Raw genomic sequence first — 23583 nt, forward strand, 5'->3', positions numbered from 1 at the left:
TTAAATTGTTTAAGCGTAACAATAAAACATACCTAATTTATTAAGTATATTTATATTCAAGTATTTACGTGCTACAAAATATAATATGTAATGCAAACTAAACAAAAAATGCTGTTTTTGTTAAATAAAGTTTTTTTACCTGGCAAATAAATGCAGCAACCGTGGTCAGAAACCATTAAATAAAAAGAGCAGATTAAACAGCATAAATAGCCAAGTTTTTGTTCGACCTTAAAGGGGTAATATTAACTGAGCTACTGAATTTGGTGTGATAAGAAAGAACTCACTGCTGTGAGACCTGGGTAGCTTGCAGTTGCTTGTGATTCTCTGCCCTTTCCTGTATATTTATTTCAGTGTCAGTGCTTTGTTTCATGTCTATTGATATTAACATTGTTGCAGTTTTTGTGTTTTTTTTATGAGGCTCATGGAATTTCTGTGGCTCTTGATAAAAGAAGTTATTCAAATTATGGCTGTAGTCTTGACTAAATATCACTTAGTAAAGCTGCAGGTCTAGTCAGAGATGAAAGGCTCTTAAACTTAAGCTAACTTTGTTACCACAGTATGGCGTGTTACATTGTAATTTTACTGTACTGCTGCTATCAGGTTAAAGAAAAAACTGCAACATACTAGCTTTCGGGCCACTTGTAACTCATTCTTAAACAGAAGCAACAGACCAAACAAATCTGTCCGCAGGCTGCATTTGGCCCTGGGGCTGGACTTATTGCATAATTTATTTAAAGGTGAAGGAAATTTGTTTTTCCCTGAGATAGGCCTTAATAAATAAGAGTGTCTCCTACATACAGTGCAGCTTACTCACTCTTTTTTGTGCTCTCACCCACACTCATGATACATTCCTCTCTATTAACCGTTCCAGATGGGTATCAGATCATAGGACGAGAATTCTCAAGGGAGAGTCCCATGAGAGATGTATATAGTTTGATACAATAAGTATATATGGTATGACATATAGTGGAATGTACTTTCTGTTCAGCACAGAGATAAGCTGACAGTGTACACAAGAGCAGAGATGTAAATGATTTAGGCTCTTTGAAACTCACAGCACTTATTTTCCTTCTTTTTTTCTCTAATTTTATGTATGTCTATAAGGTGCTTTGTCTGTAGAATTCAGAGAGGTCTGCTCCAACAGGAACACTCTTACTGGCACATTCCACAATTTGTGAAAGCTATAAAGAAAGTTCTCAGCCCAGTTTAAGTTTAGTTTATGGAACAGCTGTATCTATGTGCGTCTTCTGTTACACGAGATGATTCATATGCCTTTAACATATAACCCAGACTGCCTTCAGCTGCCTTTGTGTGTATTGGCAAATCAGACAGTGACCTGCTGTTACATTAATACTTTTACATGCTAAATAAGCATTTTCATTGCTCTCTGTTCAGACTGCCTGGACATCCGGGCCGCTCGGGTGCTGCTGGACAACGACCACTACGCCCTAGAGAAGCTGAAGAGGCGAGTGTTGGAGTACCTGGCAGTGCGGCAGCTCAAGAGCGCTCTCAAGGGCCCCATTCTGTGCTTTGTGGGGCCTCCAGGGGTGGGCAAGACCAGCGTGGGCCGCTCCATTGCTCGCACCCTGGGCAGGGAGTTCCACCGCATCGCTCTGGGAGGAGTGTGTGACCAGTCAGACATTCGCGGCCACAGGTACACTCTCTGTGCCTTCTAAGGCAGATTACAGAGTCCAGGCCTCCTGGTCCAAAGCACTGCAGAATTTAATGTTCTACATTACTTAAAGCTCCAGGGAACCCACTTCTATTTTTTTTTTCTAATCAGGCTAGTGATGCTTTTGTGGAAACGCATTTTACATGTACAAAGCATGCCTTATAAGTAATGTTCCAGTGTCCAATAAATAACCAAATATTTTGCCAAATTTTTGGTGTAAAGTGGGTGGTTGTTTAAAGCTTGCGTAAGCTTTACTGTTACCAGTCGCGGAGCTGAGGTGGCTAATTCCATCCACATTGCTTTGTCAAAACTAAAACATTCCCCACAATTTCTCGCTCCTCAAGTCTGAGCAACTTACCAAAAGCTAAACTAGGCAGCATAACCAAGTTAGCAAGCTACCTCACCTTTCTGCCTGTTCACATGTCTGTCGCTTGATATAGCACCTGTTTCACTTATTTCTCCAGCTCTGTTGTGTTTAATTTAGCATGAGCAGCAGGGCAGGCTGGGTGTGTTTGACATAGGGATGTCAATCAAGCATGCTCATGGCAGATGGACAATATTTGTCGTATTTGTGATAAATTGTTAGATTGTATTACTGTATGCTTTTCTGAGCATGTGGATATTGTTTGTACAAACCCAATTCCAAAAAAGCTGGAACAGTACGTAAAGTTCACATGAAAACAGAAAGCAGTGATTTATAAATCTACTTTGACCTGTATTTGAATGAAAACAGTACAAGGGTAAAATGTGATGTTTTACTTTATCAACTTCATTTTTTTTTTTTGTAAATATATGTTTATTCTAAAATCAGTGCCTTCAACACATTCCAACAAAGTTGGGACGGGGCAATTTCAGACTAGAAATATTGTAAAATGTTTAAAAAACATTGGAAACAAGTTATGCAATCAGGTGACACAAGAGTGGGTCGAGACAGAAAGAAAAATGCATCAGCAAATATTTCTACAGTCTAAAAATAATGTTTCTTGACCAGGAATTGCGTGTATTTTGGGGATTTCACCCTATACAGTGCATAATATCATCAAACAATTCAGGGAATTCAGAGAAATCTCTGTGCATTAAAGAAAATGAATGCCCATGACCTTCAAACCTTCAGACAGCACTGCATTAAAATCTGGCACATTTCTGTGATGCAGATCGTGGACCCAGGAATACTTTGACAAACTGTTGTCAGTAAACACTGTCGCTCACTACAACCATAAATCCTAGAGTTGCAATCATAGACGTTTTGACTGTACTATGCACAGTGAAAGTCATATGTCAACAGTCTAGAATCGCCACATCTGAAAGGTCTTCTGAAAAGGACTGTGAAAATGTGTTCTGATGTGGTCTGATGATTCAACTTTTCAAATTATTCATGGAAATAAAGAACAGGGCAAACAAGAAAAGAACCATCCGGACTGTTACCAGCGTAAAGTTTAAAACCAGCCTCTGTCATGGTATGGGAGTGTTTAAATGGGTAACCTGCACATGTGTGAAACCACTATTAAAGCCGGACAGTTTTGGAGCAGCATATACTGCTTTCTAGATGTGGTCTTTTTCAGGGACATCTATGCTTTTCATCATGATGACACCAACCAGCACCATTCTGCATGTGTTAAAACAGCATGACTGTGTAATCAGAGAGTGTGGGTGCCACACTGGCCTGCCTGCTGCCCAGAACTGTCTCCATTGAAAAAAGTGTGCGATAAAGCTAAAAATACAACATATGAAAAGGTGCTGTAACAAAGTGGTAAACATGCTCCTATTCCAGTTTTTTGGTGTTGCAGGCATCAAATTTGCCATTTACGTTTTGTGTTTTTGTAGCTTTTCAGTTAAATATATGTCAAGCAGAATGTAATGTTGATCATGTTAAAATACTGGTAAATCTAAAAAAACTATTTTGCCTGCATGTACATCTTTATTTAAAAAAAGTAGTTTAGGCCCAAAACTATCATAAAACAATGTAACAGACATCAGGCAGTATATTCATAACCATATCATGTAATAACTTTCTGTAAGGGAGCTTTTAGAGGCATAAAACTCTCAGACATCTGGTTCCTATCACCACCACTGTGGAGCATTTCACATCAAAGAGGGGAATTCCTCTGTAAAGAACACAAAATACATGTTGTATTACAAAGAGGGCATACTTAGGCCTGTTTAATTGGATTTGGTGCAGTGCAGCATGTGAAACATTGAATAAAATCATTGTATTCATAGGTTTTGATAATATTTTTAAATGTGGCCCTGCTGGTTATTTCCTGCCTATTCTAACTTATCAACCACAGAACAGCTACATATCAATGATGCATACTGTGTATCATGCAAATGTCTTGAAGTATGATGATGTATTTTTACCAGATCGCCCACCCTTAGTTGTCAGATCTGATCAGGTCTGGTGTTTTTAAGTAGTGTTTACACACTCAATTTCAACATAAAAACATGGTACTTAAACAACTTTACATTTTTTACACTGTGTTTTTCTTGGAACCTTAAAACATCTGATTCAGCTCATCAGCTAATTACAAAGGGTATCTGTAAAGGATTGCAGGGTCTGTTCCATAGTGAATGAAGGTGAATCTTAATGTAGTTTTGGTGGCAAAGGAATGGAAGTAAAACATCTCTTAAAACCTCTCCTTCTTGCATGGATGAATCCAGCTGCAGGCCCTCTCTTGAGGCAGGTTCATGCAGTGGCCAAGGAAGAGAGACGTTACATATGACCCTGAGTAATGTGAGGGAACCTGAGAAGCAGCAGCCTGAGCTGCAGCATGAGGTCATCATCTGATGTTCTTTCTGATCTCCTGTCACTATGGAGACCGGCAGGGTATGACATTAAGGCCTGCAGGCCAGGGCAAGTCCCTATAAGTTTCCTGCGGTTTCAGCGGAAGCCCCCTAAACGCACACATTTTGATGTATCTATTTTGAACTACTAAACACTGCCGCTTGGTGAAGACGCTGTATGCCGCTGACTTTCAGACTTTAAAGACCAAACCAGTCATTGTTGTTATTTTATTGCGTGAGTATTTGTTGTACTCGCTCGCCCACTGTTTGAAAGAGAGGTTAGTGGTTTGTTGCTCTACTGTAATAACACCACTGCTTCCCCCTCATGTCTGTAATTATGTGTCATCTCTTGCCTGCTTTTCTCTAGATCACCCTCCCTCTGAGCCAGACGAGTGGGAAGAAATCCCAATGTTACTCGTCTTGGCTTAATGTTCCTCCTACATGTTTAATTCTCTCTGAACTCAAGGGGTGGCTAGACCTTTCCTAACGTGAAAAAATATATGAAATTTTAAAGCATTATCCCTGTTAGTGCAATAATATTGGCACTTTGATACTTCGTCATTTGACCTCCAGTGTTTTCTTGCTTTTCTTCTGTTCCCTCACCCCTCTTTGCTCACAGGCGAACCTATGTGGGGAGCATGCCTGGCCGCATCATCAATGGCCTGAAGACAGTTGGTGTCAACAATCCTGTCTTCTTATTGGACGAGGTGGACAAATTGGGGAAGAGTCTGCAGGGGGACCCTGCTGCTGCCCTGCTGGAGGTGAGTGGAACTGCACAGTTGCCACTACACTGCTGCCACTTCTACTACCAGGCACTGAGAATATGTATTGTACTGACTACACTTTTTCTCCAGGACTTTCTGAGTACATTTTTACAAGACTTAAGTAAAATCAAGGAATAAGGCATAAGAGACCTTGCGCTACAACCTTAAATGTGCTAAAATAACTGTAACACACTGCCTCAAGTCGCTTATTTGCTGCTATGGGCTGGGAAATGAAAAAAAAGAGTTGTGTAGCTGCAGTGTAAAAACAGTAGTGTGTTGGCTGTGGTGTAACTTCGCATGGGCTGTACCCCTCTATCCCAGCTTGACCGGGGACCACCTGTGCATTAGAGTGTTGTTTCCTGGAATCGCTCCGGGTAAAGTGGCCATTACTGCGCCCACTTGCTGTGGAGCACGAAAACACCAAAGACGTTATGAGTGCTGCAGGTTGTTTAGGCACTCCATGCACATGTTCTTTAGTGGCGCTGTCTGTATGAGGATTTTAGGATTCTCCATTCTGGCGGCCCGACATTGGCCCAGCGCATTTTACCGCCTTTAAACTTTTAGATTGTTTGTTCAAGGTTTGTGCGTATATGTGACGACATTAGCGTGTAAAGACCTACAGCAGCTTGATATGTTTTTGAGATATAGGACCTGCCTTTAGGGCAGACTCACATACACTCACCCTTCTGTTTTGCAACATACTACACTAACAATAACACACTCACAGACATCTCCACAGAGGAAAGCACAGCACGCTTCTTATCATCAAGATAGAAACAAGGAACTCGATAACATAGAGATTCTAGACCTCAGATAGAAGAACTTACAGGCTAAATGTCACAGAGAACGCAGTGTCAAATATTAAAAAAGTCTGTATGATACTAAAAGTGAGAAAACTGTCTGGGTCTTAGTCCTATTATTTTAATGAGCACCTGTGATTGACAGCTCTCAGTTCAGCACTGCGAGCCTGCTATGCCACTGAAGCAGAACTAAACACATCAGTGCAAGCTGAAAATCGAGTGAAATGGACCCTACATACACTATATGGGCAAAAGAATTGCTACACACCTCTTAAGCATTTTCATACAGTCCCTTTGCCACAAGTGTATAAAATCAAGCACCTAGCCATGCAGTCTGCCTTTAAAACATTTCTGAAAGAATAGGTTGTTCTAAAGAGCTCACTGAATTTGAATGTGGTGCTGTAATAGGATGCCACTGTTGCAACAAATCAGTTCACTCAATTTCTTCCCTTCTAGATATTCCTCGATTAACTGTGAGTGTTATTACTGAAAAGTGGAAGCATTTAGGAACCACAGAAACTCAGCCACGAAGTATCAGACCACGTAAAGTTACAAGCGGGTTGCCGAGCGCTTGGGCGCAAAGTGCATAAAAGTCACAGTGCTCTGCTGACTCAGTAACTGCAGTAGGGGTGGGAATCTCTAGGCACCTCACGATTCGATTTGATTACGATTCAGAGGGCTGCGATGCGATTATAAAACGATTATCGATGCACCTTTTTTTTTTATATAGCATTTATATTTTCTCACTGTGTGAGCTCAAGTTTCGAGTTCAAGTTTATTTGTCATTTGCACAACATGTCAGGAAATTTATGCATTGAAATGTTTGTGGTGAGGCTCAGCTAATCACTCTACAGAAAGTAAATAAGTAAAAATAAAAATACAAGAAAAACCAACTGAAATATATTAAATATACACAAAATATACACAGAATATAGAGACAACATTTTTTTTATACATTTTAAAGTGACTAAGTGACTCAGTGTTGTTATTTAAAGTGACTTGGTACTTTTAAAGCAGAGTATTTTTAATGATCCATAATGAATTTACTTCCAATATCTTTTTTAATAAAACAAATGGAAGTGATGTGGCAAGTGAACTAGAAGGCTCTCATTCACTGCTCTTGTTTGGAGCACAAGAAGCTGCTGTTACTCATCTGTGATAAAATGCGCAGTTACGGTGAAATAAGATCCAGTGGTAATGGATGTCCACTCAGCACATGTTACAGCTATTCTACTCGTTTTCTTTAGTGATTTTATAACTTCGGTTTTGGTCTCGTTGTAGAGACGGGGGGGGGATCGCTGTGTCAGTAAAATATCCCTGAGACAGGACGTGTGCAACATAGCGTGAAAGCTCTGTTTCACAACGACTGAGAACCGCCGTGCAGACTGCAGGTCTAGCAACGATGCGTTATTCACATTTATAAGCAGCGCAGTTGGTTTCCTGGTACGGTAAATCTGCAACGAGAGACTGTCACACACTAAAAAGTGGCGAAGCTGAAGTCGCTTCTCTTTAGAATTGTCCCGTTCCACCTTAAATGGTGCCGCATTTACTTTCGGTGCCTCAGTAAGAATTTAAGGTGGAACGGGTAAATTCGAACAAGAAGCTGGAGAATAAGAAGCGACTTCAGCCTCGGAAAACAGTCGAACATTTTGCAAGAAACTGATGTACGTCTGAGGAAAATTTTTCTGGCGGAGATGGAAGAAAAGCGGCTATAGCTGAAGCTTAAAGCAGAGCAAAGTTAGTCTGCGCTCTTGTTTATATTGTTTAGCCCATACTAGGACATTTTCACATACTGAGACATACTGGACATTAAATGTTGTGGCTCCCAAGGTGGTTTGATTTTTGTTGAAAGGACAAAATGGCTCTTCTTATCATTTGTGTTGACCTAACCTGGCTTTAATGCAGAGGGAGCCGGTCGTATTTCTCGCTCATCCAGTTATGTTTTTGTTATGTGCTGTCACAGACTGTCTGCACTTCCAAGTTCCGCCTTTTGCGATCCATCAACATAAATGTAATATTTAGAAAATCGATTTTTGACATTTGTGAATCGATTCAGAATCGTTCACGTCCGCATCGCGATGCATCTAAGAAGCGATTTTTTCCCGCACCCCTAAACTGCAGAGTTCCACACCTCCTCTGGCATTAAGATCAGTACAAAAACTGTGCACTGGGAGTTTCATAGCATGGATTTCCATGGCTGAGCAGCTGCATGCAAGCCTTACATCACCAAGCACAATGCCAAGTGTCAGATGGAGTCGTGTAAAGCACGCCGCCACTGGACTTTGGAGTAGTGGAAATGTATTCTGTGGAGTGACCAATCACACTTCTCTATCTAGCAGTCTGATGGACAAGTCTGGGTTTGGCGAATAACAGGAGAACATTTCCTGCCTGACTGCATTATTCCAACTGTAAAGTTTGGTGGAGGAGGGATAACGCTATGGGGTTGTTTTTCAAGGGTTGGTCTAGGCCCCTTAGTTCCAGTGAAGGGAGATCTTAATGCTTTAGCACACCAAAACATTTTGGAAAATTGCATGCTTCCAAATTTGTGGAAACATTCTGGGGAAGGCCCTTTTTGGTTCCAGCATGACTGTGTCCCAGTGCACAAAGCAAAGTCCATGGAGGCATGGCTGGGTGAGTTTGATCGAACACCTTTGGGATGAAGTAGAACTGAGATTGTGAACCAGGCCCTCTCGTCCAACATCAGTGTCTGACCTCACAAATGCTCTTCTGGATGAATGGGCAAAAATTCCCACAGACGCACTCCAAAATCTTGTTGAAAGCCTTCTCAGAAGAGTGGAAGCTGTTATAGCTGCAAAGTGGGGACCAACTCCACATTAATGCCTATGGATTTAGAATGGGGTGTCATAAAAGCTCCTGTAAGTGTCCCAACATGTTTATTTATATAATGTATGTGTATTCACTTTACTGCTGGATGTACATCCAGGGAAGTCTGGCATGGCAGGCTGAACAGACGGACGGTCAGATGCCAGGCAGACTGAGCTAATTTGATAGCTAGTTTACTAGGTTAGTTTTCACTTGGTTGTTAGCTTCTGCTCAGTAAGTGTCCCTGCTTCAAATAGAGAGACCAGAGAGGAGCACAGTTTTCTTAAAGCTGCTTGGGGAGAAGCCACATAAGCGATTGGAGAAGATGCTGCTTACGTTTGTGCTACACAATATTAGGACTGCCCTGTTTACATCAAAAGAGGAGAGTTTTCCTTTTAGGCTTGAAAAGGACTAGGCAGAAACCATAGGTTTAGGTTCCCTGGGGCTTTAAATAAATTAGTTTGACTTTGTGCTGCTTGATCGTAATAAAGCAGTGAAATGGATTATTTGATTAGATATATTGTTCCTGCTTGAGTTCATACTAGGGATGTACTGATCATGAATTTTGCCGATTCCCATTTCTTTCCAGCCAGATTGGTCAATGACTTGTTATTTGGTGCAGCAGCAGCATTCAAGTACAGTGCACTTTATCTGTGCATGTAATTGCCACAATGATTGGCTAAAATAACATTAAAAAATTGGCCCATTGTCACTTGAGTGTTTGGAGCAAAAATTGGCCAATTCTGATCATCCATCTGGAGGGTTTTTTTTTTTCAGCACGAGGTCTAGTGCAGTGAAAGAGCTGTTGGATATGATGGCTCTCTTTCTGTCTGTACTCACAATCAGGTACTGGACCCAGAGCAGAACCACAGCTTCACTGACCACTACCTCAATGTGGCCTTTGACCTCTCGCAAGTTCTCTTCATTGCCACGGCGAACACCACCGCAACCATCCCCCCCGCATTATTGGACAGAATGGAGGTCCTGCAAGTGCCAGGTCAGAGTTCATGGCTGAAAGGGAGGGACTCAGCAAAAGAGGGCATGGCTTATTGATGACTGATCACTGATGTATTGATTACTGATTTTCACAACAATGGCACACATTTCAGTTGGGCCTGCAGTTAAGCAGATGGCTTTGTAATTGCATGAATGGAGAATTGTGCTTTTTGTTCTTATAGTGTGTGTGTACATCTGTGTGTGTCCATACATTGCAGGTTACACACAGGAGGAGAAAGTGGAAATAGCTCATCGGCACCTGATCCCCCATCAGCTGGAGCAGCATGGCCTCACCCCTCAACAGCTACAAATCCCTCAAGACACTACACAGGAGATCATCAGCAAGTAAATACTCAAACACACACACACACACACACACACACACACACACACTCTCACCAGATTGCTTTTCCTCTATATAGATTATCCTTGTATGTTCTTATACATAATTTGTGCACATGTTCTACATGTGGCAGCTGACTGCATAACTCTGTGAAAATGATCAGCACAGCACAGGAAGCACTGTAAACTTGCGAACAAACTGCCGAAGTATCTAATCATCCTAATATGAAAGAATCATCCTAATATGATGGATAAAGAACCCTGTGCTGTAGAAGAGAGATCCTCAGCCATTCATACTTTTAATCTGCATAACTGGCTGTGTTGTTCAAAGTCAGCGATTGGCTATTTCTTAATAAATTACAGAAAATGACTTTTAGGTTTTCTATTGTACTTACCAGTTGGTACAGATGTCAGTGTGTTTCACAGAGTAACATAAAAGTGAAGTAATGAGAAGTGAGATTACTTTTTCCAGGAAAATGATATTATAATGAGTAAATTCCATTATAATTTGAGAGAAGTAATTAGTAATTTGTAATGAATTACTTAATACTAATACACACACTCTCTCACACACACACACACACACACACACATATTTGCTGTTATCTAATGTCGAGATATGGGTCATCAGAAAAGTGCACGCACAGATAGTGCTACAGGTAGGCAAATAAACATACAAATATCAAAGGTGTTATATGCATTTAGGTTTAAAAACGGGAGAATATCAACATCACACTGATTGAAACAGCCTTTATTGTGAAAGGGCTATGGACAGAAAATCTCACAATGTATTTAATCAAGGAGAGTCACAATACATACTCACTACAGGTCCTGTAAATTGCTGTAAATATCAGCGTTTTATTAGTCACATGACCAACTTTCTTAGTGATTCACAAATATAATCACAACACCAAAACAACAGTACGTAAGAAACAAATAACATAGGAACCATAAAATTGGGCACATGTCTATGGCCCGTGTGTATAACACACGCTAAAGAGCCTGCAGTGAGGACACAGCGGAGATTACCGTATCCAGACAGGTAAATCAGGTCAGCAGGGTTCAGGACTCGGAGCTAATGACCCAGACAGACAGACATAAAGTAAGAATAACACACATCCACACCCACATGCACTCTCTTCCCTGCTGCTGCCGTAGTGGCAATTAGTGAGTAAGCCTGGCACTGGCCCCAACTGTGAAGAGTACGATCAAAGCCCAGAGGATGGGTCAGAGGAGGGCTGGTGTAGGAGAACTACTGTGGGGAGAAAGGCACCATTTTCTCTGCTTTGATTTAAAAGTGTTTTTTTGTTCGTATTTGTTCAGATAGAGTGTGTAAGCCATTTATTACCACAACTACCCAGTCTCTGAAAGAGACTGAATAGGGTGTGTGTTGTGTGAACACCTAATTACCTAATTGGCTGTTTATGGATCATTATTTGTCAAAATGCAATCAAAATGTCAATATTTGAGAGTAGCAAGTGTGTGTGTGTGTGTGTGTGTGTGTGTGTGTTTGTGTGTGTGTGTGTGTGTAGGTACACTCGGGAGGCCGGTGTGCGTTCCTTGGAGAGGAAGATTGGGGCCATCTGTCGGGCGGTTGCTGTGAAGGTGGCAGAAGGTCATAAGTTGTCGAGAACAGACTCGTCAAGTGAGCCCGGAGCAGGTAACAGTGCAGCTCACCGCCACAGAGTCTTCTCTTAAGGGGCTCCCTGCAACACCACATAGAGAGCTTGATCGAGTGCTGGCCCATTTAGATGAGCCCCAGCCTAAATGCAAACCATTGCTAAACCAGGGTCTGTATTTGGGCGCATGCTTCAGATCCTCATTTTTATAACTGCATAACTTGCATATTTGTCAACATTTTGTAGTAGTTCCCAAATAATTGTCTTGATAACCGTGACATAAATTTGGCCAAAAATTTATGTCACAGTATAATTAAACCTTCTGATGGTTCGGTGTATATATATCATGATGTAGAGTTTTTTGGATGCTTTTATGACAGTGGATTATTAGTGGCTTTTAAGAAGAACATATTTAATCCTAGAATGCATGACTCAAACCTACACAAATGAAGGGGGTTTGAGAGACCTGTTTTGGAATCTGTGGTTTTCTTCTAAGAAAAGCTACCCTGTTTTTATCGTTAGTTTCAACTTAATAAAATAATTTAGAAATTTGATGATACACAAATATTTGTAATGTTTCAGTCATGTGTGTTTGATCACTTCTGGTGTACATATACAGTAAACAAGATAAAGAAAAAAGGTGTTTCCACCAACTATAGGTGAAGTGCTAATGAAGTTCAAAGTTCTCAACTTAAAAGGTTTGACACTTGATTTTTACGATTTGGTAAAAAAAAACATGACATTCTTCCTTGACATTCACATGATGTTTCAGCCTACATGCAAGGCCTTCAAGGACATCTGATAAAAGCCTTGTTTGTAGGCTGAAACATCATGTGAATGTCAAGGAAGAAGAAATAAGAAATTTATAGGGGTCTTTTTGAACCTCTTTGCAAAGACTAGTCATAGGCAGAGTTAAAAAAAAAATCGGAAGCTACAATATGAAATATGGAAATGGAAACATGGAAATCAGACCCCCTTTGCGCATTCTAGTGTTAATAACTGAACAAAATTTTAAATATTTTAACATAGTGAAAACTAATCTGAATAGCATATAGATAAACCTATGGCACATACACATAGGAATGCAGCGGCTTGTCTGGGTCCAGCAAACATGGTGCTACATGTTGTTTCATATCCAATTTTCTCTAAAAGACATTTGTCTCATATGCACGTCCAAGACATTGATGCTTACATTTGGAACATCTTACGTCTTACAGAAGCTTCTTGTTGCGAGGACCAGGCCTTGAGTCTGTGGCCTTGTCTGGTGCAGCAGGCAGCATGAGAAGGAACAGACGTGTGGCAAGTGTGCTGGTGTCCATGCTGGGCTAAAGGCTAACCCCGTTCCTTACATATCACTCTCTTATGTCCACTTATTTGATAACTGGACTAACGTTGCCTTGGACTGCAACTGACTACACATCAGGGACTGTCGCTTTTTCACTGAAATGCCCCTCACTCAGCCGTTTAGCTAATCTGGCCAACCTTTTTTGTGTTTTGTATGTTGCATTATCTATACCTATTTGTGGCATACTGGTATAGATGCTATGTCAAAAGTCATGCCTTAATAATAATAATAATAATAATGGTAAGTCTTGCTTTTTAGGAAGGTAAAATTTTGAAAGCATTTCATTTGAATTGTATAAGTGTAAAGCCTCACGCAACTCACATGAAACTTGTTTGAAACACAGGTGCAGCAGTTTAAACCGTCTCAACTGTGAAAATGGAACATCCAGTCAAAACACAGATAATCACATGATCTCGTCAAAATCAATCATTTCAACTGATTGATTTGAATTGCCACGTAGTTAGTTTTGCTAGTTAGTTTTGCTAGTTAGCTAACCAGCTAATATTAACATGACAGCTATTTGAACAGCATCTTGTGCCAGTATTTGTTCTGCTTTGCTAGCCTGTTGCATCATTATCTGAGTGGCTTGGTTTCTCCTCTCTTGAGAATAATTAGAATTCAGTGTGGTGCGTTCAATTTTAATTGTTTTTGAATTGCTTTGAGTAACTGTTAAGCTACAAGAAAATTGTTTCACATGTCTTGGATCTGAATGTTGCATGAAAGTTTCATGTAAAGCCAGCGTTAAGATTAATAACTGAATGATAAGCCTGCAGTTTAAGGGGCTGAAAGGTTGGTGGTAGAATGTTGTTTTGATTTTTAATGTGAAGGTAAGGCTTTGTTTACAAAGCCTGTGATGATGATTAAGGAAGGCTTGTTTGCATCATTCAGTGTGTGTGTGTGTGTGTGTGTGTGTGTGTGTGCGCGTGTGTGTGTGTATGCATACTCATGCGATGAGAGCAGTATCTTAGTGATTAGTGGCACGTCACATTTACCAACACTGATGGCTGTGATTTCCCTTCTGTGAAAAGAGTGCTGAGCTGGGCACAATCCCACTTACTCACCACAGTGCTTATAAAAAGAACCCAGCTACACAAAGAGAATTCTCACACTGCAAACTACAAAACTGCACAGTGAAATTTCCACACACTCACACAGAGTCATACACAGACAGAAATACACAGACATACAGTCACACATACACAGACAGACGCACAAATACTGTGGCTCAGACGTAAACGCGTGCACGCTCCTTTAGATATACTCACAGTCTCTCTCTACCAGCGTGAAGAAACACACACACAACATGAGGACATGGGGTCATACAAATAGTACTGTACAGCAGTCAGACACCCCCCTTCATTTATTTAATTTCCAGTCAAAACAACCAACAACAAGTTTTAGATTTCTTATCTTTAGGAACAAGCAGAAAACATAACTTTTTAGTTAAAAAAAATAAAAGTCCCTTTTCATGGACCACTTTGTTACCTCTGACATTGCAGGTTAGCCCTGTTTTTTGAGGAGTTTCCTACAAAGTCAGGGCATTTTTGTCCTGAAAAGATAAAAAAACAAACATATACACATGCCCGTCATCAGGTTCTTTAGCAGTGTGCTGGAGGGGGTAAAGTGCGCTAACAGCCGGCTGTGTGCCCCCTCTCCCTCCCATTGCCTCAGTGCAGCTGCTCCTGTGTAAGACGAGTGATCACACTGCCATTTAGCACAGTGGGGGTGGGGGAGCGTGCTGCTGAGCCTGTGTTCAGTCTGATCCAGCTCCTCTCTTCCCTCTGCCCCTCCCCTCTGCTGTCCTCCGTGGCCCGGCCGAGAGAGCAGACAGAAGGGCTGATTGAGAGACTCTAGCGCAGCTCTCTTAACTCATCCCCAACTCATTGAATATGTGCCTCTGTTGCCAGGTAACAGATATAATAGGCGGCCAGAATAAAGCTTCAAGGGGTGTGTTTGTGTGTGTGACTGTGATCAGAGACGTGTGCCTGCTGCTCATGATTCTGCTTCTGCTGTCTCTTTCTGTCCAAATGCCTCCTTCATAGTCTGCGCATAGAACAGAGCTGAGAATGCGCTGCAAGAACCTTTCATTAGAGTACTTGGCCCCTCCCCTTTTATAGATTACTCTGAGTTTAAAGCAGAAACATTAAATACTCTTCTACAAGCTCTCTCTCATTCTCTTTCTTATTGTCTTTCTCTTTCTCTCATTCTCTTTGTCCCTCTCTCTTATTGTCTTTCTCTCTCATTCTCTCTTTTCACTTTTTTTTTCGTTCTCTCTCCTTCTCCGTGTCTGTCTTGCTCTCTCTCTCATTGCCTTTTCGTTCTGTCTTTCTCTCTCATTCTCTTTTCACTTTTTCTTTTTCGTTCTCTCCTTCTCCATGTCTGTCTTGCTCTCTCTCTCATTGCCCTTTCTTTTTCTTTTCTTTTTTCGTTTTTCTTTTTTCTTTTTCGTTTTTCTTTCTTTCTGTCTCCTTCTTGCTGTTACTCTCGCTAGCTCGTTTTCTTTCTTTTTCTCCCTCTCTCTTTCTCCCCCTTCTCCCCTCTCTTCTCCTCCCTCTTTCTGTCTGTCTCTCTCTCTCTCTCGCTCTCGCTCTCTTTGTTCAGACTGAATGCTCACTGTTGTAAATCTACATGGAACTCCTTCTTCATATGTCATTAACAGTCAAGTCACATGATCTGTGGGCAGCCAGTGGCATGTGCATACAAATGAGACTCACCACGGGCTGGAACACCACATACACCCACACACACACACACACACACACACACATGCAGAACAGTTTAGACACACATTCTGTAAGCAAACGCCCCATGAGGTTATCACCCTCATTATGGTGAATGTCCAGACCGCTCGTTTTTGCAGCTCCCAGAACTGAAGAGCAGCACCTGCTCTCACCCCTGACTGGGCTTCTGTGCCACTAATAAGTAGCCCCCTCTCATTTATTTGTAGCCCACTCTCCAATTACCATCTTCTCTTGCTTTGCCTCATGTAAAGGTGTCAGTTTGAAGTAAATGGAACGCGAGATTAAATTATTTCAAATACTTGGCAGATCCTCTTCATTCCAGGCTACCCTAACTTTATTTTGATGTTCTTGTAAGTCACCCAGATGACACTGCACTTCTGTTTTTATGAGAAATAAAAACTTTAGTGTTGCTATATTTTTGTCATTATTGTTATTTTTTTTCATACCTGATTTTTTTTTTCTTTCTCACATCATCATCAGATCAGGAGCAAGAGGGGAAAGCAGTGGACTCTGACATGGCAGCTCCTCCAGAGATGCCCATTGTCATTGACCAGGTTGCCCTGAAGGACATTCTGGGGCCGCAGATCTTTGAGATGGAGGTAAGAAGCCTCATAAACCTTTGTTTTCAGTGTAAAATTGACCTGTTTCTCTTGTTTGAATGATTCACTTTCCTTCATTTGTTCACAAACCATTGGGAGCATTCCCTCTGTGTTGGTGGGTGTAGCTAGTTGCTCGAAGCAGAAAGTGGCCGCTTGCCTGGAGTCCCACATTCCAGCCATGCTCATAGGATTTTTAGCAACCTCTCAAAAGGAGCTGCTTGAGCTGCTTTGAGAAGTAGCTCAAACCAACCTTCAGCTCTAACAATACTCCTCATCTTTTAGGATGTCACAGCATCTTCTATGTACTTCTGTTGTTGTTGAACAATAACAGTATATTTCATTGCTCAGAAAGTTGCAACTGTTGCACTGTACGGGACTTTAATACAGTAGTGCTCAAAAGGAATTGAAACCCTACAAGATGGCTATTCATTGGCCAACTATAAAAATAGATCTGACTGGGGCAACATTTGCCACAAAGTTTCTACCCCTTCTACTGACTTATGAGACAATAAATGCTTTGCTGAACACATATGGATCCCAGAGGGCTGGTTGATTGCTAGGTAGCTTGTTTCATAGTTATAGGTTAGTGATGTCTGATTTGGGAACGATTCATTCCTTTTTCAATAATTCAGTTGAACCAATGTAAGGGTCTGGCTTGATTAAACTGTGGCATCTTTTCAACGTTTATGTCAGTGTTATTGACTGAATAATACTAATAAAATTCAAATAATAATGTTTGACAGTTTAATTTCTTTAAATCACAACACAAAATACCACATATTAGGAATAACTGTGCACATTTTCTTTCTGTAGTCTGTATTCTGCTGTGTGCATGTGACTTCAGGGGCTCCCTACTAGAGGCATGCAAACGTAGGATATTCCAGTCATTTCATTAACTTTGTTCATCCGGCCATACAAACCCAATTCCAAAAAAATTTGGACAGTAGGTAAAATGCAAATAAAATCAGAAAGCAGTGATTTATAAACTGTCTAAGCACAAAGATATTTAATATTTTACATCAGTTTCATAGATTTTTGTAAATATACAATAATTCCAAATTTGATGCCTGCAGCACATTCCAAAATAGTCGGAACCGAGGCAGTGTAAGACTGGGAAGTTTGCAGAGTGAGCAAAAATACCTCATTTGGAACTTCCTACAGGTGAACAGGTGATACAGTAATGAATGGTTATAAAAGGAGCATTCACAAAAGGCTCAGTGGTTTACGAGCAAGGGCGGGATTAAGGTTCACCAATTTGCAAAAAACTGCATGAGCGTGTAGTCCAGCAGTTTAAGAACAGCATTTCACAACACACAATTGCAAAGAATTTAGGGATTTCACCTTCTACATTATTAAAAGATTCAGAGAATCCGGAAGGATCTCTGTACGTAAAAGGCAAGTCCAAAACCACTTTTGAGTGCCTGTGACCTTTGATCACTCAGATGGCACTGCATTAAAAACCGACATGCTTCTGTAATGAATATGACCACATGGGCTTGAGAATACTTAAGAGAGCTCTTGTCACAGTTTGTCGCAGCATCTACAAATGCAAGTTAAGACTTCTACGCAAAGCTGGTGCCGACACCTCAGGGCTAAAGCTTATCTGAGATAGACTGATGTGTTCCAAGTACCCAAGGCATCAAATTTAGAATAAACATATATATACAAAAACAGGAATGTTAATTAGTTGAAACATACATATCTTTTCTTTGTACTGTTTTGAGTTGAATACAGCTGAAAAAAGGATTTGCAAGTAATTGCTGTCTATTTGTATTTACATTTTTCCTACTGTCTCAACTTTTTTGGGATAGGGTTTGCATGTTATGTTAGCACCAAGCTAACACAGATGTTCGAAGCTTCAAAAAGACATTTAAATTTCTATTTCAGGATTTACAGGGTGAACGTATTTTGGTGTGTCCACTTCTTTCAGTTTAACAAAAAATCTTACATAGTGCACCTTTTGTATGATGGAGTTTTACAGTGAGTCTTGAATTGAATTTTCAAACTTAATTCCTGTCTTTGAAAGTTATGGGTTGGTTAGCGTGTTAGCATGTTAGCTATCAGTCAGCCGACTTTGATGAGGGCAAAATGTATTCCAGTTACAGAGAACGTAAAATATATGCCAGATAAAAAGAGCTGTTAAGAGTTGTTTTTTGTTTTCGTTTGCAGCATAAGCTTTTTCTGTGTGTAGTTTTGTACATTGGCTTTGTGTGTACATTAACCCCCATCCTGGCACGAAAATATGATAAGGACAGTTGGTTGATTTGGACGTTTCATTAGTTAATTAAAATGAACAGTTTGAAAAAAAAATATTTTTTTTGTGATCATTTTTTTTTTATTATTTGTTTCCTGTTAATCAAGCAGCATGTTATCACAACATTTCAGAACTGCAGGAAATAAAAAAAACAACCCCCTTACCCCTCCCATCCCTCCCCGTCCCACTGGTCCATCCATCCCTGTTTTCTGTACTTACTTTATACTATTTACTAAGTAAGATTTAGTGCAAAGGATGACATTTCAAAAATAAAATGAAAAGAGTGAAAAAAGAATGTTCGCTTACAAGATGTACCTCATAGCCTTTGTTCCGATCTTTTTGTCACATCACAACAAATCTGTTTCCATGTCTCAAAAGTAGATGTTTTAACTTTATTAATCCTAGCTGTGGCCAATTCTAACATAACTATGTCATGCAGTTGAAATAGCCAATGTCGTACACTTAGATTATGTGGGTGAAGCCACCTCTGTGCAATATTTTTTTTAGCCGATGTTAAACCAGCGAGCCACATCTTCCTTTGTTTGCCTGTTAAGTTTAAATTGGAGTCATCGTTTAGCAATAATACAGCTGGACCCATGGGAATTTCTTGTCTAACCAGGGCAGATAATATGGTAGTAACCTTTATCCAGAAGTCATTAACATCCCCACATTCCCACACCATGTGCAAAAAAGTTCCCATTGGTTGTTGTGGATAATAGTTGCAGTAGGGATGTACTGCAGTTTTTGTAAGAAAGCGTTTTCGTGGTGTCCAATATAACCTATGACAATATTTAAAATGGATCAGTTGATGATTGGGGTTCTTTGATGCATGAAATAAATTTCGTCATACTATGTTCCAATCAATTGAACTAACAGATAGTTCCTTTTCCCAGATAGACTGAATTGGGAGCTTCTTATACAACGTTTCAGTAAGGTGAGAATATATAGTTGATACAAGACCATGTGGTGGCGCATTAACAACCCAGCTGTAAATTGGATGTGGCTTGAGGCTTGTTCCCCATGGAATTCCATATGCTTTAAGGGCTGAACGTAATTGTAAATACAAAAAGAAGGAAGATCTTGGTATATTGAAGTTTGTTACTAAATTTTCAAAGCTTAACATCCCCTCTGAATTAAATATATCATCAAGAGTTTTAATATTCTGTCTTCTCCATTGCTCTGACGTAAAAGGTTTGGTACCAGATTTTATATTCCTTTTATGCCAAAGTGGGGTTTGTAAATGATCTTGGTCACTATAACCAAGATATTTTTCCATGGCTTTGAAATTTGTGATAGTGTTGGTCATAATGGGACCAAAGTTTAGAGAACAGAATTTTATGGACAATCCGGCAAACAATACATCTTGAAGTCTGATAGGCACACTTAACTGTTCCTCAGTTTGTCTCCAAGGAACATGAGAGAGTGGGTCGAACCAGACCTTTAGAAAAAACTAATTTTTAGTCTTGTGTATGCGGCGTGTGTGTTCATAGGTGTCCGAGCGTCTCACTCTGCCGGGTGTGGCTATAGGGCTGGCCTGGACTCCCCTGGGTGGAGAGATCATGTTTGTAGAGGCCAGTCGTATGGAGGGTGAGGGCCAGCTCACCCTAACTGGACAGCTGGGTGATGTCATGAAGGAGTCAGCTCATCTGGCCATCACCTGGCTCCGCAGCAATGCCAAGACCTATCAGCTAACCAACAGTGAGACACACACACAGATCATCTAATAAGGCCTGTTCACATTCATTCAGTATTTTTAAGGAAATATGTAAAAAAAAACACATTTTTTTAGGTTGAATTTTAGTTTCCATGTAGGAGGTTTGCTGTCCTCCAGTCAGCTGATGCTGTGGTCACATTTCATTTAGTGCTGTGTCTGCAGTGAGAGAGACTGATCCATTTTATTTGTGTGTGGGTGCAGTTGCAGGCTGTGCAGACCCTCTGGAGGGAAACGACATCCACTTGCACTTCCCAGCGGGTGCAGTCACCAAGGACGGACCCTCTGCCGGCGTTACCATAGTAACATGCCTAGCCTCTCTGTTCAGTGGACGTCTGGTGCGCTCCGATGTGGCCATGACGGGGGAGATCACTCTGAGAGGACTGGTGCTGCCGGTGAGGAAACGTCTACACACTTTTTTTGCTACGGATGGTGTTTCATATCAGTTTTTCCCTAAGAAACTCTTATGACTGTTTTATAAGTCTTCATAAGTCATTTTGAACATTTGCATTCATCAGCCGGTTTGGTAATCTGAGTATCAGGAGTAAAAAGTGTCTGAACAGCATTGTTAAACCCTGTAGCCAGCTTATAAGATGCCCACTAAATGTCCTTTTAAAATATTTAAGCGGCACAACTTGAAAAAGGCTAAATTGAGTCTTTTATTAGTTTAATTGGAAATTTCAGCTTCCACTGGGCTCTTGCTTTAAACTGGAAATATGATGCAATAGGTTTAAAAACTCTTGTCTTATTGCGGTCTTTCGTTGGTACACATTATGCGTGTATACTACAGCTGCTGGCCTGTTTTCTTTGTCTGAGACAGTAAAGAATGAATATCACAGATCGAGATAGTATAGAATTGTATAGAGTTCTGACAGCACAATATGCATGGCTGAGAACCGTTCCCCCCATAAATCCCCCACAGTAACTGTACCATTCTATTGGGCACTGGTTGCAACTCACTCGATTTATGTTGCAGCGACGGATTACTAATATTCTTATTCAGTATGTACAGAACACAACAACAGAAAATGAATACACTGGATAACTTCGTTGAGATAATATTTGACCTGCAGCTGATTTGGTCAGATTCTGAAGAAGATTATGTCAGCAGCCCTACATCAAATTCCAGAGTGTTGTTTGGTAAATAAGATGGGCTGTGAAATTACTTACAGCAGTGGTTCTTAATGGGGGCCGAAGGGGACATTAACTCAACTTCGATTTTAGAGGATGCATCTCTACTTAGTATTTTTAATTTTGTCAGTTTATTATATATTACATTATATCATATTTGCTTTGGTCATACCTGAAATGATGCTTTTTTAAAAATGGTAGATTATGAAAAAACCCATTAAATTTTATACATTATAAAAATTGAATGTATGTGTCAGCCTTTACCAGTTCATGACCATCCTCCACAGCCATCACATTCCTCCACAGCCATCACTTAAGGTCAGTGATGGCTGTGGAGGAAGCCAGCAAAAGGTTCTGATAAGACATGGTTCTTGTTAGTTAAGTGAAATTAAGGACTGGGGGTAGTGGGTGGTGTAGACAGTGGTAGAGCGAGTGGTGCTGGGGGCTGTTGTTGGTGGGGGTGCACAGTGGCACATTGTATACACAAAGTACGCCTTAGACCAGGGGTGGACAACTCCAGTCCTAGAGGGCTGGTGTCTGGCACAGTTTGGTAGTTTCTCTACTCAAACACACCCAATAAACCTGCCAATTAACAGAGGAGTTGAATCAGTTGTTTGAGCAGCAAAATCAACAAACCATGCTGGACACTGACCCTTCAAGACTGGAGTTGTGCAGCCCTGCTTTAGACTAAAAATGTCTGCTTTACAGACTGGCTGGGAAAAAAAACATTTAAGTAAATCTGGCAAGTGCTGAAAAACCAGAACCTGATATTGCAGGTGTTATGTCTGTCTAACATAAAAGGCTACTACTTTTTGTGGTGGAAGGAATGGCCTACAGTAAAGCACATTTGATGCAATGTTCAGTTCTTCTTACCTTTGTTTTGATTTTGAGAGCTGTTGTATAAAAGCAGTTGTGTGTGTTATTGGGAATAACATCACAGCCGTGATGATCCATAGCAGAATACACTCCCCCTCATGTTCTATTGCTTGATTGCTATTTTATTCTTGTTTTTTATTTAATAGGTGGGAGGCATTAAGGATAAAGTCCTGGCGGCTCACCGGGCTGGTCTCAGGCGGGTCATCCTCCCCAAGCGCAATGAGAAGGACCTGGAGGAGATCCCAAGCCATATACGAGTAGAACTGGACTTTGTAACAGCCAGCACTTTAGATGAGGTCCTCAATGCTGCCTTTGATGGAGGATTCCCTGCTGCCACCATCACTCACCCACAGATAGCCAGCAAACTCTGAGACTCCAGGGCGCACAAACACACACATGCACTGATGAGGTACTGAGACAGGCTTTCATGGTTCACACAGAGCGCTACATACAGTCAATAACAGACTCAGCTCATGGAGTTGGCATGGAGTTTGATGTTCCAACACTGAAAATGAAGCACTTGCTTTAGCTGTTTTCTTTCTGCTCATTTTTTCTTTCATCTTTAATAACAAACACCGTTATTTTCTCCCCTTGGTATTCAGAATGTCACAAGCTGGCATTAGTTTGATATTGCTAATTGTAATTACTGTTAGAAGTCCTTGTATAAGAAACGCATCAATGCTACCGTAAGAGATCCTCTTTTAATCGTTTCGGGAGCCAGTCGCACAACTTTGACAGACAGTTATAAATACTAATTAATTCTTCTGAAGAAAACAAATGTCTAATGAGCTTCTCTTTATTAACTGATTATCAACACAGCTGAAACTGAACAGTTGAGCAGCTGTATTAACAAATAATACAATCAGAATAAAGAGTGCTAATTCTGTGAATACTGCATTGGCTCTTCAGTTTATTTTTTGTCCATACTGATGATCATTATGTTCAGTTGTCTGTGGTCTCCACAAATAACCGCCAGTATAGGTTCAATGATGACACCTGGTTTGTGCAGCACCAGTTTGATTGGTTGTTTGTACAGTACATGATGGGAAATACTAAATCTCTTGTTGCCACATCTGAGCTTCTCTAGACTAAAATGATTTTGTAAGATGCTCTCCTTCCAAAGGCAGAA

The 23583-nt window shown here is 40.6% G+C and overlaps 1 protein-coding gene across 2 annotated transcripts in view; it reads left to right on the forward strand.

Moving 5' to 3' along the window:
* Positions 1 to 23349, forward strand: part of lonp2 (lon peptidase 2, peroxisomal) — a 31169-nt gene extending 7820 nt beyond the window's left edge. For both annotated transcript variants that reach the window (XM_036585283.1, XM_036585284.1), the window contains exons 7-15: positions 1396 to 1654; positions 5073 to 5214; positions 9687 to 9837; positions 10055 to 10181; positions 11711 to 11838; positions 16364 to 16482; positions 20227 to 20434; positions 20652 to 20842; positions 22601 to 23349. In XM_036585283.1, coding sequence (XP_036441176.1) covers positions 1396 to 1654; positions 5073 to 5214; positions 9687 to 9837; positions 10055 to 10181; positions 11711 to 11838; positions 16364 to 16482; positions 20227 to 20434; positions 20652 to 20842; positions 22601 to 22825 — 1550 coding nt within the window. In that variant the 3' untranslated portion in view covers positions 22826 to 23349. The remainder of the gene's footprint in view (positions 1 to 1395; positions 1655 to 5072; positions 5215 to 9686; positions 9838 to 10054; positions 10182 to 11710; positions 11839 to 16363; positions 16483 to 20226; positions 20435 to 20651; positions 20843 to 22600) is intronic.
* Positions 23350 to 23583: the final 234 nt, after the last annotated feature.

Source organism: Colossoma macropomum, unplaced genomic scaffold (assembly GCF_904425465.1).
Source record: "Colossoma macropomum unplaced genomic scaffold, Colossoma_macropomum, whole genome shotgun sequence".
Taxonomy (NCBI): domain Eukaryota; kingdom Metazoa; phylum Chordata; class Actinopteri; order Characiformes; family Serrasalmidae; genus Colossoma; species Colossoma macropomum.